The sequence below is a fragment of the Cuculus canorus genome, chromosome 1, assembly GCF_017976375.1.
Source record: "Cuculus canorus isolate bCucCan1 chromosome 1, bCucCan1.pri, whole genome shotgun sequence".
NCBI lineage: Eukaryota > Metazoa > Chordata > Aves > Cuculiformes > Cuculidae > Cuculus > Cuculus canorus.
In genome coordinates this window covers 183,895,019-183,910,850 of record NC_071401.1, presented here as the reverse complement: position 1 = coordinate 183,910,850, position 15,832 = coordinate 183,895,019, and the positions used below count along the sequence as shown (strand labels likewise).

Genomic DNA, 15,832 nt, shown 5'->3' with positions numbered 1-15,832 from the left:
TGCATAAAAGGGCAATGTGAGGGAACAGAACTAAGACCTTTCCCTCATTCAAACTGTGAATTTCTTCCAAATTTTTTTCTAATCTTGCTTGCTCAAGATTAGAATCCAAGAACCTTGATCATTCAGTCCCAACACTGGGAAAAAACCCCACACCCTATTAAACTCAGTGAATTAAATTCATCCCCAGTGCCATATGCCCAAAAAAGTAGCTGAACCCCATATGCCGTTGTACACAGGCTCCTCTTTGAAAGCAAAGGCATGCTGTCTTACCAATGGTTCTCCCTCTTGCTCTCACCCGAGGAGAGCTTTTCTGGAGTGTGGAAGGATTAAAAGCAGTTTCGTGAAATAAATAAGCTCGTGCTCCAGTCTTGCCTGCACTCAGCTTTGCTTCTGCTTCTCCTTCCAAGCCCCCAGTGTCAGTGCAGCAGGAGAGCAAGCAGCAGCCTCTCAGACTGAATATGCCTGCTCGCACAGGTGCTCTGCCCTCAGTGCAGAACGGATAACACCACCTGCCATAAAATAGCTCTCTTCAGTTTCTCAGAGGCAAATGAGTCATTCTGCTGCCAAGTGATGCTTCAAACCCCTGTTGCCTTCTTTGCTCGGCCATTGTAGATTTAAAAAAATATTTGTGTTCCTCTCTTTACCATCTTTTGTCATTCTTTGAAAAAAAATAAATACCACACAAAAACAGAAAAAATATTTTATTAACAACATTTAAGAACAAAAAGAAATTTTAAACTAGATAACCTCTCAAAAATGATGCACTACCAAACACCTACTATCATGACTGCCCCACGTCTCCACACAATGCTGATGTGAGTGCCCTTCTCCTTCAAACCCACAGAAAAAGCCTACCGAGATTTTTCTTCTGGACAAACCACTGAAGCTGACCTTAGGCCTAGGAGTCCGAGACCATTCTCTCCCCATTCCCTACTCTGTCAGAAGTTAAGGTGTTCCAAGAAGTACAGTGGCCATGATTCTTACTTTACAGATCAGATATCAAAGAACCTGTACGTATGGTAAAGGCTAAGGTAGTTTGGAGACATGGTTTGGGATTGCTTCAAAAGAACATCTTGGTCTCCACACCAAACTCGTAGCATCTGGTTTCTGCTGAAGCCCCATAAAACATAAGAGCGGTGAGTTCAACACTGAAGTTTGTGGAGGTACCACTAGGAGCAGTCTTACCTAGGGCATGGAGGCACTTACCTCTGCCAGCAGCTTAATGTAGGGCAGATTCAGAAAGAGAGGTGGTCTGTACAACACCTTCATATCAACAGTGACCAGCAGCAGGTCCCATCCACCCTGTCAATAGGTGTTGTGGCACAGCCTGTGGAGCCTGTGGAAAGCCTGTACTTTCATTGCTAGGTGGGAACACCCCGGGGCTCACAACTCTCTTTGCAGGGTCTTCCATCAGAGCGTGTCTTCCTCATCAAAGTTTTGATAGGGAGGGTGTTGAATTCTCCTGTGACGGGGACAGGTGTACAGACACCCTTTGCACAGACAGCAGATTTTTTGGCCTTAGGATAATTATCTGGCTAGGTCAATGGAGACAGACTGGACAAGTGTGGGGGAAGGTCCAAAAAGAACCTGCAGATAAAGGATTTCTAGGTTGCTGAACTGATGTCTCTAAGATACTCTATGTAAGGCAGAGTAACACATGTGTTTATCTGCTTCTTCCTGACCTACTCATCCAATAAAGTGTGTCAGGGAATCTGGTCACCATCTTTCATAGGAAAATAACAGACAATAAGGAAACTAATTCCTCAAAGTAACTTTGAAAGCCTCAAGCAAACTGTCTAAGATGATGTCTTTCTGAATACTGACTGTTAGTGTAGAACAGAACAAGCCAAGGGATTGCAAACCCTTGTAAAGCCCCTTGATGTCAGTGGCAGTTCTGTACTTAGTGCTGGAGCTGGGATTTCACTGTTTGTAAAATGGATTTAAAAGAACAATAAAAGTGTAGAGAATACTAATTAACTAATCATTAGAAAGTCATAGTAAGTGTTTCTCATGAGTGTGCATTAACAGCAACGGTTACAACCACCCTGATGGTAAGAAAGAACATTTATGCAATTATCTGACTAATTTCCCCCTGCACATGCAAACAAAATTCAATTAAAGGCTACTACAATAGCAACAAATATCTAACCAACAAAGGTCAAAGGCTGTAATCTTATCACATTAGTTTTGGAAACCTTTTACATAACTTGCATAATTTAAATATTTACAAAATATAAACTTTCTTGTCTTATCAAAAATAGGTCTTTGCACATTTAAACAACAGAAATCCTTCCACATGACGCTTTTTAAGCCAGGCATTAAATCATTGCATAAAAATAAACAACCTTTCATAGATGTAAAAAAAAACTTAGCCAACATATGGAGGGGAGGAAAACATTATCAATGAGTTTAAATATTTTAGTGGTGTGAGCCAATCCACAAATTGCATTGTGCATTGAACTTGCTTAGGATGCAACCTAATGAAAAATTTCTCCAAAAGAGAAAACAATGTTTTAAAAAATATTTATCTTTATGGCAGATTTCTTTGGGCCAAAATAGCTAATTGTGAAAATCGTGGTGAACCAGGAAGATGGTTGGACATGGCAGATTATTGCATGCAGCCCAGCAGTGGGGTGATCACTGGCTGACTTGCAAATTGTGTGTTCAGATACTGAGGAAATGCCTGCAAGGGATTTTATTTCCTTTCAATACCAAACTGTGTTTCTGTCCCTCCTCAGACCTGTCCTTTGTGCATTTGAAAGATAACCTATAAAAAATCCTGAAGTTGCCACTTAGTACACCGTTTAAGCTCATCAAGCTGTGCTCCAGCCCCTCTACTCCAGATACAGCTTACTCCACGTCAATGCACGCTGCTCTTCCACTCAAGCAGTGCCCAGCTCTCTGCAGGCACACATGTTTCTCAGTACCAGATGCTTTTCTGCAAATTATGGAGAATACAGCTTTCCAAACAGTTGCAAAGCAAACGCTTCATGGTCAACAGTAGAACATTCCCCCTTTCTATTTTTTTTTTCTAAAGCCTTCAGAAATGAACCATCTAGTGGATACATCTAGTCCCAGTTTTAAAAATACATACATAAGGATTATATCTAATGTGTCTTACACACTATTTTAACTCTTCAGTCTCTGGCTAATGAGATATTGAGTTTTCTCCACTGTACCTACTGACCACATGGATCTACAGGACGTTGTGGCTATTAAAGACTTGGAAAGTGTAGTGCATGTCCCTGCTCATAGAGTTACACCTCCGAATGTGTAAACAGAAGTCCTTTTTTGTTGTTTCAGATGTCCTTGCATGCAGGTTGCTGTTCACTTGGTTGCTCTTTCACACACCAAATGCTTGGACTACCCATTGTTTCGCAATACCCATTCTCCCTGGAATCCCACGTGGTAAGAGTAATTGCTGCCTGTTTGACAGTTGTGTGTACTAAACAGTGCAGGATGGTTTGGCCATGTTTTCTGTACTTAATCTTATTTGCAGGTGTGTACGTCAGTCATGGTCTCACACCTCCGGCAACGCACATAGCAGCACCAGACAAACTTGCATTCACACCTTTCCACGTGCCTGACAACGTGGGTGTTGTACCCACGCCCACAGCAGAGGAGGTTGCAGCCATCAGGTCCCTCTGAGGTGCGGTTGCATTCCCTTCCCTGAGTCCCAGGGATCCCCAGTTTTTGGTCTTCGACACAGTAATTAGGTGATTTGTTCACATACAGTAGGTCTTCTTTCCCAACTGGTATTTTTCGCTGGCTTTTCTCTTTCCTGCGTAGCTTTTTTTTCAGTCTGTCTGATATTTGTATGCTGTTTTCATACTTATCCTTTAAAAAACGACCAATCTTTTCAAAGGAGGACATGGTTTTCCAACAAGTTTTCACAGCACAGGACCCAGAAACACCATGACAACGGCAATCCACTGACATCAGCTTTGCTACAGCCTGAAAGCAAAAGGAGAGCAACATTTGGATGTGGACTTTCATTCACTAGGAATTCTGCCTGATGTCAGTAACAAAGATGTCTCGAAGTATTTAGTATCACAGCTGCCACTGCCATTTCAGTGATGTGGAAGCCAGAGCACAGGAGGATACAGCTTTCTGACTCCAGACCCCCACTATGAGAAGCCTGATCTTCAGAAGTGCTCTGCATTTGCACTGTGCAATAGTGATAAAAACAATATCAAATCACAGTAATGAAAGCTTGCATTTCTGGCTAGCTTTTCACAGAATCATAGAATCACCAGGTTGGAAAAGACCTCTTGGGTCATTGAGTCCAGCCATTCCTATCAGCCACTAAACCATGCCCCTGAGCACCTCATTTACCCGTCTTTTAAATACCTCCAGGGATGGTGACTCAACCACCTCCCTGGGCAGCCTCTGCCAGTGCCTTCTGTGAAAAATTTTTTCTTTATATCCAGTCTGAACTTCCCCTGGCGCAGCTAGAGGCCATTCCCCCTGAGGATCCTAAGTGTCTGAAATATGTCCTGTGCTGCTCCTCACATTGCTGGAATGGAAAATGGCACCATTCCTGTGTTGGAAGACATTTACCGGGCAGGTCTATGCCATCTTTTCAGGGCACCTTAGGACTACCATCAAGATCACTGAATATCCACAACACAATCTGTATCTAAGGCCATGGGAATGGCTTGAGGTCACACGACAGAGTGCAGCTTAAAGCCTGGAGGTGCCTTGGGGCAGACTTTTGTTGGAAGAACAGGAGAATGCCCATGTCTCTGAGCAACACAGAAAGTCTATCAAAGGAGTCACTATAGCTCTGCAGAGGTATCTTCAACTTGGGCGTTCTGGAATAAATCTCAGGTGATTCCCACAGGATCAAGCCCTGTTCCTGCAGTTTATTCACACTAGTACCATCATGAGTTTCTAGTGTTTCGAGTTGCATAATGGCTCTATTTAACACAACTTGACAGTTATATTCATATTTGTTTTATAACTTTCAATGTTTTAGCAAAATTGCCTCAGTTATTACCAATATTAAAATACTCTTAGATGGACCTTCTCTTCAGCCTATGCAGACGCAAGCACTGGGCTGAATAATAACTGTGTGACCAACAATGGGAATCTGCAGCCTACATTAAGCTTTTGCAACACACAAGATTTTTGGCTCAGTTTATAGGAGACCAAGCCTCAAAGAACTGGAATCTGTAAACAAGCAGTAGCTTTCTTTATCAGAGACTACAACTCAGTCAGCAGACAATCAACGTAATGCTTCCTTCTGGAATATCTAACAGTCATAGTACAAAATTACACAGTTAGGCTTTTGACACATCTCACATTAGAATTTGGAAGGGTGAACAGCAAAATCATCACATACACAGATACAGGAAAAGGACAAGGTATCACGATTTTTGTTTAATTTTATTTTACCTTTCTACTAAAATGCTCTCTGGAGCCGTCCTGGAGACTCGTAAGGGCTATTGGTAAATGGTGTGGTAAGCCCACGTTACCATCTTCCATTTTACTAATCTTTTCCCTCAGATTTAATTTCCACAATCAAGGCAGTTGGGAAATGTAACAGAAAATACAAATTTTAAATAACTCATAGTAAGTTTTTCTTGAAACTTCTCATGCAGCAAGGCCAATACATATTCAAATTATTCAAAAATAATGGAGGAACCACTATTTCCCACAAAATGAGGAAGACAAAACCCACCCACAACTTCATGGTGTTTATTAAATTTCACTTAAAACTTCACTTACCCCACAGCCCCAACAGATATTAAAAGCCATCAATCTGTGTCTTTCTCAAACTGTCTTAGGGAAGAAAAAAAAACCCAAAAGACAAATCTATCTAGTTCCCTTCTGTATTTTCCCCTGAGAAAATAGTTTCATCTGTGCATTTTTCTAAGCCTTGATTCTGCAGTGAAGTCATAGGCCTGAAATCCTACCAAGTCCTACTGACCTTTTACATAACCAGAAATAAACTCAAGTCCCAGACTGCTTATTTGTAGCACAAATGCCATCCTCAGAGTTTCAGAGCTAGTCAAGTCATGGAGTAGATAAATTCAGCTGTTTCTAACCTGTGCTAAACTGAGACTTTTCATCACGGTGAATGTCGTCACTGAAGTCTGGGACAAGTCCAATGTGGTTAAATCCATTGATTTCAGTTGGAGGTGAGGCCTCCTGGCACGTTCTACCCCAAAGATATTGACACAAGCCTGAGTTGGTTGCTAACATTATTAAAAATACATACGACCAAAGTATTTGCTCGCAGTCATGTCTTTGGTGAATGAACAGAACCTGTTTGTTGGTAGAGGTTACTAAGGAAGCCAAACAAGCAAGGCAGTCAAAGAGCCATTAGCAAGAAGTGCAGGTGTATGCCCTGACCTAAAATAGCCATGAGCCTTAGCAAACCAAACCCGGTGAAGTGATGCATCAGTACAGGAGATATTTCCAGGTGCTGTGAGTTGCTTTTGTGACTAGAGATTTTTCCCTGCCCTGGAAGAAACAAGAACATTGCAAGAAGCTGACCCTTGCCCCGGAGGGCACACAGACTCTTCCAGTGGCAAATTCTCTGGCAATAATTCTTGTAGATGCTTGTCTTCTCTCCTTCACAGGCTAGTTTCTGTTTAATAGATAGACCTGACCTTGTGCTCATATCTTAAGAATCTATCAATAAGGAAATCACTGGGTAGTCAGAATATGCATCATTAAGGTGAAACAGTGATGGAGGCAGATGAGACTTTGAGATCCAAGGACAGAAAGTCTTTGTTAGAACACAGACAACGAAATAAAATGTCAAGGAAAAGAGAACTACAATATGGAAAGATAAATTTTACACATAATTTAAAACAGAAGAGAGTTAACAGTTTTTTCCAATTTCTAATGATTACTTATTTGTATCAGGGCAAGTAAGTAGAATCACAAGTAGTTTCAAATCGCATTGTGCTATAAGGTTTACAGGGTTACAGATGCTTTGCTTTCACTGCAGCATGATGGGGTACTAACTAGGAAAGACACAATGCAAAAAACGTACTTCCAGATCTCCTAGAATCAGGCATAGTAAAAGCTGGATGAAGCAGAAGAATCTGAAAATTGTCAGGAAAAACAATGGACATGTCTACTCGGTGCTAAGGATGAGTTATTTCCATGTAGACAGGAGATGACACTCAGAGTCTTTCTCTGAGGATGAATTAATAAAAACTAATGGGAGATAGTGTTTCTAAACTGGAGCAGAAACCGATGTTGGAGTGTCAGCTTGATATCAAAATATAAAAATACAGCATATATTATATTAGCAGTGTATGGATGATCAGACAAACGCAAATACTACAAATGTGATGGTGTGCAAGCACCGAGAACATTCACAGCAACTACAAACATCTGTGTTTTTATTCTGCCTTGCTCAGGTTTCTCACGTGGAGCTTTGATACATTCAGCTCTAGAATGATTTATGACATCATCACAACTGTGCGTGATGCTGGACTATTGCTCCCCAGCCGCTAGGATGGCCAAGTGTTCTGGTTAGACTCCAAGATATTTTGGGCCGCCTTCACAGCCAGCACAGGGGCTCACGTCTTGCTTTGGCCAATCACAAAACATATGCTCAGCCACAATCCTACCTGAGCAGCTCCTCTTGCCCCTCAGCCCTGGTGGCACTAGTGCAACAAGAGCGTAGGGTTAAGTGGCAAACTGGATACAGTGCTGAACACTGGTCTGCATTAAAAATTAACTTGAAATAAACTGACTTCCTTTCACTGATCCAATGCAATTAACAGAGGGAGCAGCGTGGGTGGGAATGTGTGGCTAGAGCAGCCAGATGGGCAGAAAGCAGCAACTGGTCTTCAGCGAAGTAAGGTGTCAGTGGAATCACATTTTGTGTACTCCTTAATGCCAATTAATGCTTAATATAACCAAGCTAAGCTCTGTTTGTATGCACTGCTCTCAGCTGTTAGACAGGGCTGCAAGTACTTCTTTTGCAATGGGAACCGATGCCTGTAAGCAAACACCCTAATTTAAGCCTCTCGTAGAACTAATAGGACTATTCACGAAGACAAGCACATGTCCTGCCACAGCTACAGCACAGTTGCAGACTGTTGGTGTGTCTGTTAGCAACCCACAAGTATCAGTAAAAATAAACAAGCTATTTAAATGTGAGAACACAAATCCTGCAGATTAAATAAATTTCCACAAGTGGAAAACTGAGAATTCTTCTTCCATCAGTAAAAAAAATACTAATACAATAATAGTCAAGCCATAGTGCCTGACTCCCCTCATACATATAAAGAGCAGAGATGCCCAACTCACATCTGTACGTCTAAGTACAATGAACATTATAATGCTAAAAGCTGATGGACATTTACCTTCTGTCAGAATAAGGAATGAAATCTGGATCTTCTGATGTTCAGGTTAGTGCCCTAAACAGTGAGCAACTTAGTCAAAAGATCCTTACTCGCTTAAAATGGATATATCTTGGGTTTAACTATGAGATGTTGAAATGCAAACAAGCATTTTATATGGAAATGGGAAAGTAACAAGAGAATTCTGCACATACCAATTCTATTAGTAACTCTAAACCAACACAAAATTATTGTTCCTGGAAGACTGCTCTTTCAAGACACAGAACCAGCAATATTGGAGTATTTATTACAAAAGTTCATAAGGTACCAAAATGTATTGCAAAAATGAGCCTGTGACAGCATACTTTGAGAGCCTTGATGGAGACCTTGGTATCATGAAAAGCCTGAAACCCGGAAAGGTCCTCAGGACCTAATGGATCCTTTGGGCCAGATTCTACCACATTCCTGGTGACTGACAGCCTAGTCCAAAACAATGTTTTTGTGAACTTATGCATAAAACCAATATCCAAGATAACTTGTATGCTGTCAAAAATTTTATTAATGGAAAATGATTCCCTTAATCACATCCTCCAACTCCTTGTAGCTTTAGCTCACTGTTTGAAAATATGTTATCTTTGGCTGGATGCACTCTCCCCCTTTGCTGGTGTGACACAGGTAGCCCAACTGTCTGTGAGACCATAGATGAGATCAGGGAAGTGATGCAACTTTAAAGAAAGCAACACCAAAAGAAAAGGTCTTCTTTTAGGCTCTGTGTGTGAGGTTTTTTTTTCAAAGCTGAACAATTCCTTGGTACAGTTCACAGTGCAAGACCCCAATAACGGAATACGAAGACCATAAGTGAAACTGTCACTGAAGACAAAAGGACAGCAAATTACTAGTGCTAACATAAAGCTAACGGCAGAAAAGAGAAGGGGTATCAAAGAGAAGATCTGTGTCGCTGCCACCTAAGTACTGAAATAATATTTCTCTTTCTCTTTAAAGTTCCTCTAGAGTCTTGCAGTCTTCTTCCCCACAATTCCACTGTCACCCTAATCTGAGAAAATGGCACTGTCTAATGATAAATATGAGTATTAAAATAAAAATTCATACCTAAATATTTAAAAGCATTAAAAGAAAGCAGATTATTTTATGAAGATTATTATCTGCTTCACTTACCATCTCAGCGTTGGTGGTATAGTGGTGAGCATAGCTGCCTTCCAAGCAGTTGACCCGGGTTCGATTCCCGGCCAACGCAAGTGTTTTTTTCAGAGACACGGTGGGATAACTTGCATGACTGGAATGGTGTCATGGGTGGCTACGCTCTTTTTAGATTAGACAGACCAGCACAGTGAGGTGGTGGAGTTGCTCTTTATGTGAGAAAGAAACTGGAATGTGTTGAGCTCTGCCCAGGAGTGGATGAAGAATGAGTTGAGAGCCTAAGAAAGAATTAAGCGGCAGGCTAATGTAGGTGACACTGTTTTGGGTGTTTAATACACACCACCAAATCAGAAAGACTAGGTCAAAGTAAGCCTCCTACAGACAGCTGGAAGCATGAGATGGTCACTACACGGGTCCTGCATGGAAGAAGGAGAGCAATAAACAGGATCACAACCCTGTACTTCAGGAGAGCTGACTAGCCTCTTCAAAGTCCTGCTTGGAGGAATCCCATGGGTTAGGGCTCTAGAAGGTGGGGGAGTCCAGGAGACCTGGTCAATACTGAAGCACCACTTCCTACAAGCTCAAGACTGATGCATCCATATGAGTAAGAAATCAAGCAAAGAAGGCAGGAGATCCGCATGGATGAGCAAGATGCTCCTGGAAAAACTCAAACAGAACAATGAAGTTTACAAAATGTGGAAAAAGGGACCGGCAAATTCAGATGAATATACTGAATGCTGTCAGAGTATGCAGGGGTGCAACAAGGAAGGCTAAGGCCCACTTGGAATCAATTCTGGCAAGGGATGTCAAAGAACACAAGAAGGGCTTCTTCAAGTACATCAGTAGTAAAAGGACGACTAGTGAACATGTAGACTTACTGCTGATTGGGGTGTGTGCCCTGATGACAGAGGATACAGAGAAGGCAGAATTACTGAATGGCATCTAATTAAACTCATAGTAACTGTTCTTAGCATCTAATTTCGTTTAAAGTTTGCTTCTTCTACTTCAGTCTTGAAAAGGGCCTATGTCTCCAAAAGATTTTTCTGATTTTCCAACTATATAACTTAACTGAATTAAATAACATATATTACCTTGTAAATTGTAAAATTGGTTTAAATTCAAATAGCTTGCAATGATACTACCATGGCTCTTACGATGGCTTACTACGCCTACTCCCTGCCTATGGTAGATAGGAAAGTTGTTTTCAGTAAAACCCACTAGTGCTGCTTCTGGCTACAGGAAATTACTGAGTTACAAAGAAGTCCATCAGAATGTGCAGTCAAAACCAGAGGATCTCCATTTCTTCTCTTTAGTTATAGCTTGTCGCTAAGCAAAACAGATTTAAAGTATTACAGGGCCAGTGAGAGTCATTAAAAACTCCAAAGTAAAGCAGAGAAAGTAATTTTAAAGTAAGAACCAGAATCCAAGTCTCTGCCATTCCAGATGTAAGGCCCAAGAGCTAGATTAGAGACTTGCATTTCCTTATACTGGCTGTTTCTGTCCCCATTTATCAACCTCTGCACAACAGGACAGGAGGACCCAATGTTGCACCCCCCTACACACACATTTCCTCTGCAATTACGGCTTTGAAGTCCTTTGGGCTGAAAAAGACCTATACAAAGGCAGTCTCCTCCCGCTTCTCTGATGAGTGCCCTATCCAGTGGGCTACTTTAAAATAGAGGAGTCATTTCCATCTCATCTTTTAAAAGAAAAGATTAACTCTTAATTTCCTCTCTAAGTTATTTTAGACTTCTGCTCTTAGCTATGGACCCCAGTTCTGTTGATGAGTAATGACCCTTCATGTCCAATCTACCTGCTCATTCAGCATTACAATTAAAAATGCCAGTCATGATAGTAACAGAAGAATCAGTGAAAAACCTCCTAATGTAGTATGTTGATAACAAGACTATTTCAAGTTTCCTACAGAATTTCAAATATCTGTTTAAGATAACTCTCATTAGCACTCCAGATCTAATTCGTGTTTCATGGATTTTATTTTAACCTGTGGAATTTAGTTAGTTAGTTAAAACCAGCTCTGATTCTGCATTTGTACATGTTTGCTTTGGTGATGTTAGTGCTGTTCTTGCCACTGACCCCACCTGTACCTGCAGTCATGGACAGGCCAACATGTTTGTTTGATACCATTTTGTCAGTGAAGATGAACAAGAAATTGCTGCTATTTCTGACCAGTGACACATACCTGCCTCCCTGCCTCGTTGTTGTGGAGGTTCATCGCTGCCAGTCCGCTCCCGCTCTTGCCCGTTATGTTCTTAATGGGCACATCCAGGAACTTTCTACTGAATGACATTCCATAGTGGATATCATCAGAGCAGCCGCCCCAGTGCCAGCCCTCACTGGCTGAGCCTCCATGCCGCAGGTTCATGTCGCAGGAGCACTCGGTCATGTTTCCAACACTGCACGATCGCGTCACTGAATGCACGAGGCCCGCTGACGTCACTGCGTATATGAAAGCTGTCTCCTTCGTGCCTACAAAGCAAACCATGAATACGTTACTTCATAACTCCCTCTGATTACCTTCCAGGCGGAGCTGCAGAAAGTGATTTTACAAGCCAGGCTATTATTAAAAGGCACCAGTTACAAGTTTAAAGTCATCACAGCTTGGTCTGTAGAGTTAACTTGCTTAAAGCAGTGGATGTTCACATTCAAAAAACACTTCAGGGCCTCTTCATATGATCATGCTATTAATGGTGCTGTTTCTGGCTGCTTCTACCATGTGATTTTTGGTAACTCTTTCTAAATCTGGTTGGGAACTTTATTTGCCACAGAAACTTTCAAACCAATTAAGTTTAAATAATAAAAAAATCAACACCAAACCACAGCCCAAACCCCCTACTCTTCACTCTACTTTCCACTATTCATATTGATTTGAAGAAGAAGAAGTTAGTTCAGAACTCAGAGGAGGAACGTGAAGCTGTCACAATCCTAGGTTACTTTGGTATAGGGCCAGAACCTACCTCATGCTAATTTAGCAAACATTGAGGTTGTTCTAATTCACAAAGGTTGCAAAGAGGCCTAAGAATCTTAAACCAGGTAGAAATCAGGATAGCACAAGGTTATTTAGGCCATCTGCTTTTCCTGGAATAAGTTGCCCGTGGTAAAAACATCAGAATAGAAAGCCATTTATTGTCACACTATATCTCAGAAGAATCGTGGAGAGACCAGCCTGGGCCTTGTAAGCTGGTTCTGTTCTCTGAGACTTCTGGAATAATGTGGCACAGGACTTTCTGTGTTAAGTAAGGTATATACTCTCTAAGCAAGCTGAAAATCAATGACTGGACATTAACTGCAGCTAAAATTTCATTGTACTAATTTTCAAGGTTGTAAAAACACTTTTTTATTTCCAGTCTCTCAAGTTTCTGCTCACAGGTAGGAAAGTTCCTGTTTGTTTCTCCTGTTCATATTAGTTTGTGGTGCTGGTATCATCACAAAATACTCCCACAGCACCTACTTGTGAAGCTTTCTGGGTTAGCAGTGCCATTCATTTATGGGTCTGAAGGAACAGTCCTTCCCATTGGACAGAAGGACTAACACAAGATCATAGAATCACAGAATCATAGAATCATAGAAAAGTTTGGGTTGGAAGGGACCTTAAAGATCACCCAGTTCCACCCCACTGTGATGGGCAGGGACATCCCACTAGATCAGGCTGCCCAAGGCCACATCCAACCTGGCCTTGAACACCTCCAGGGATGGGGCAGCCACAGCTTCCCTGGGCAACCTGTTCCAGTGTCTCACCACTCTCATGGTGAAGAAATTCCTCCTTATGTCTAGTCTAAATCTTCCCCCCTCCAGTTTATAGACTTTGCCCCTGGTCTTATCACTACAAGCTTTTGTATGCAGTCCCTTCCCAGCTTTCTTGTAGCCCCCTTCAGATACTGGAAGGTCACTATAAGGTCTCCTCGGAGCCTTCTCTTCTCCGGGCTTAACAGCCCCAACTCTTCTCAGCCTTTCCTTGTATGGGAGGTGCTCCAGCCCTCTCATCATCCTTGTAGCCCCCCTGTGGACCCATTCCAACAGCTCCATATCCTTCGACACATAGGGCTACATATCCTAGGATACACAAGGCTACATACCCTAGGATAAACTGCTCCCTTTGGAGTTCTTACCTTTTCCTTTTCAGAATACACCCCACTTTTTATTGCTTGTTATATGTTTTCATGGTTAATGTTTGGGTTTTTTTTCACTGTCGCATTGTAGTATAAAGTGAAGATTGCACAAACACAAAATAAAGTATTACAGTACTTAACTTCACATCAACAGCTATGCCAAAGTCATGAGCAGAGCGCTCTAAAGAAACTTGCAGGATCAAGACCTTTGATACTGCTATTTAACACAAACTAAGTGTCCCCATTTCGGAGTAAATTTCAGCATTTCTGTTATTAACTCATGCAATGAAAGCAGTTTTGGTCTTGCTGTGCTGAGCAATACCACCTCACTGAGTGATAGCATGAGGGGCAATGGGTGTAAACTGGAGAGGGGCAGATTTAGGCTAGACATAAGGAGGAATTTCTTTACCATAGGAGTGGTGAGACACTGGCACAGGTTGCCCAGGGAAGTCATGGCTGCCCCATCCCTGGAGGTGTTCAAGGCCAGGTTGGATGGGGCCTTGGGCAGCCTGGTCTAGTGGGAGGTGTCCCTGCCCATGGCAGGGGGGTTGGAACTAGGTGATCTTTAAGGTCCCTTCCAACCCACACTATTCTATGATTCTCTGATTTCACGATTTTAAAGCAATTCCTATTGCATAAAACGCTGCGAGCAGACTTTTTACCTGCAACCAAGTGACCTTTTCGAAATACCACGCGTCATTACCCCACTCGCTTAGTAATTATGACACAAGGGGATAAACCCAGCACCAGCCTAAGACTAACAAGGTTTCAACACAGTTAAGTGGATCTCATTAAAGGCGCTGCCATCCACCGACGTCTTAAGCAAATTAATTACACCGAGCAAAAGACGCCGGCAGGTTTTGTCTGCTCCGGGCGTCTCGTGGACCTGAGTTTGCCTCCCCGGGGGATGCTCAGCGCCCGCGGGGGAGAAGACGGGGAGCCCCCCGACGGGACAGGGAGGGGCGCGGCGCTCCCCGTCTTCTCCCCCGCGGGCGCCGAGCATCCCCATCGGATGACACTCACCGCTGCTGAGCTGATGCCCGAAGGCTGCGGCGACAGAGGAGGCGTCGGAGGGGCCGCGGGGCGGCGGGCGGCAGTCCCAGCGCTCGTGTCGGAACTGGTTGCGGCACTCCCGGAGTCCCAAACGCGCTCCTTCCCGGATCGCGGGCAGCAGCTCCCGTTTCTGCTCGCACAGCTCCTGCTGCCGGCGGCTCAGCGGAGGGCTGGGGCAGCCCGGTTTCTCCTGCCCGCCCGAGGGGGCGATGCCCAGCCACCTGCAGAAGCAGCCCCCTCGTCAGCGCCGGGACACGGCGGACACGAGGGGACGGAGCCCTTCCCTCCCGAGCCCGGCTACTCACATCCAGGTGCCGCCGGCGGCCGCGGGGCACAGGGCGAGCAGCAGCAGGAGCGATCCGAGGGGGACCCCGCGCCCCATCGCCGCCGCATGGAGCCCCGGGCGGGCGGGGACCGGGGTTGGCCAGCGGAGCCCCCCTGCTCGTCCGCCTCGTCCTCGGGGGGCGGCGGGGGGAGGATGGGCCGGGGAAGCGTCGGCAGCGAGAGGTTCCCTGCCAAGGTGAGAAAGTTGAGTTTGATGTTCTCCCCGGCTCTGCCTCCCCCGGCAGCGCATTGGGCGCCCGGGGCCGGGGCGGGGCGGGGGCTGCGCTCGGAGGGCACTGCTCGCCGTCACCCGGTCCCGCAGCGGGGCTGCTGCTCGCCAGACCCTCCGGGGGCTGCTGCTCCCCCCACCCCTGCCCCTTCCTCGCCAGACCCTCCGGGGGCTGCTGCTCGCCCACCCCTGCCCCTTCCTCGCCAGACCCTCCGGGGGCTGCTGCTCCCCCCACCCCTGCCCCTTCCTCGCCAGACCCTCCGGGGGCTGCTGCTCGCCCACCCCTGCCTCTTCCTCGCCAGACCCACCCAGGGCTGCAGCTCGCCGGACCGCAGCCCCTTCCAGCCCTTTCCAGCCCCTCCCGGAGCTGCCCCTTCCCCCGGGCGTGGGAAACGCTGAAAACGGCTGCCAGGGATGCTGGCAGGGGGTCCAGGAGCGACAGAGTGGGGATACAGGCAGGGGAACCTGTCATTCTGCGGGGATTTCATTCACGGACAGAAGAGTCATAGAATCAGGGAATGGTTTGGCTTGGAAGGGAACTTAAAGATCTCCTGAAATTAGATGATCTTTAAGATCCTTTCTAACCACAACTATTCTATGATTCTATGATTGAAACCATTCTATGATTCTAG

The 15,832-nt window shown here is 44.3% G+C and overlaps 1 protein-coding gene and 1 non-coding gene across 2 annotated transcripts; one reads left to right on the top strand and one right to left on the bottom strand.

Annotated features, from left to right (window-relative positions):
* Positions 1–752: 752 nt before the first annotated feature.
* Positions 753–15,160, bottom strand: WNT16 (Wnt family member 16). Its single transcript, XM_054077769.1, has 4 exons — positions 14,953–15,160; positions 14,618–14,868; positions 11,668–11,954; positions 753–3,954 (listed from the first exon to the last, which is right to left on the bottom strand). Exons 1-4 carry the CDS (start codon positions 15,027–15,029, stop codon positions 3,490–3,492), a joined length of 1,080 nt encoding a protein of 359 aa, XP_053933744.1. The 5' UTR covers positions 15,030–15,160; the 3' UTR covers positions 753–3,489.
* Positions 9,493–9,564, top strand: TRNAG-UCC (transfer RNA glycine (anticodon UCC)). The gene has a single exon. It is a non-coding gene; the product is annotated as a tRNA-Gly (tRNA).
* Positions 15,161–15,832: the final 672 nt, after the last annotated feature.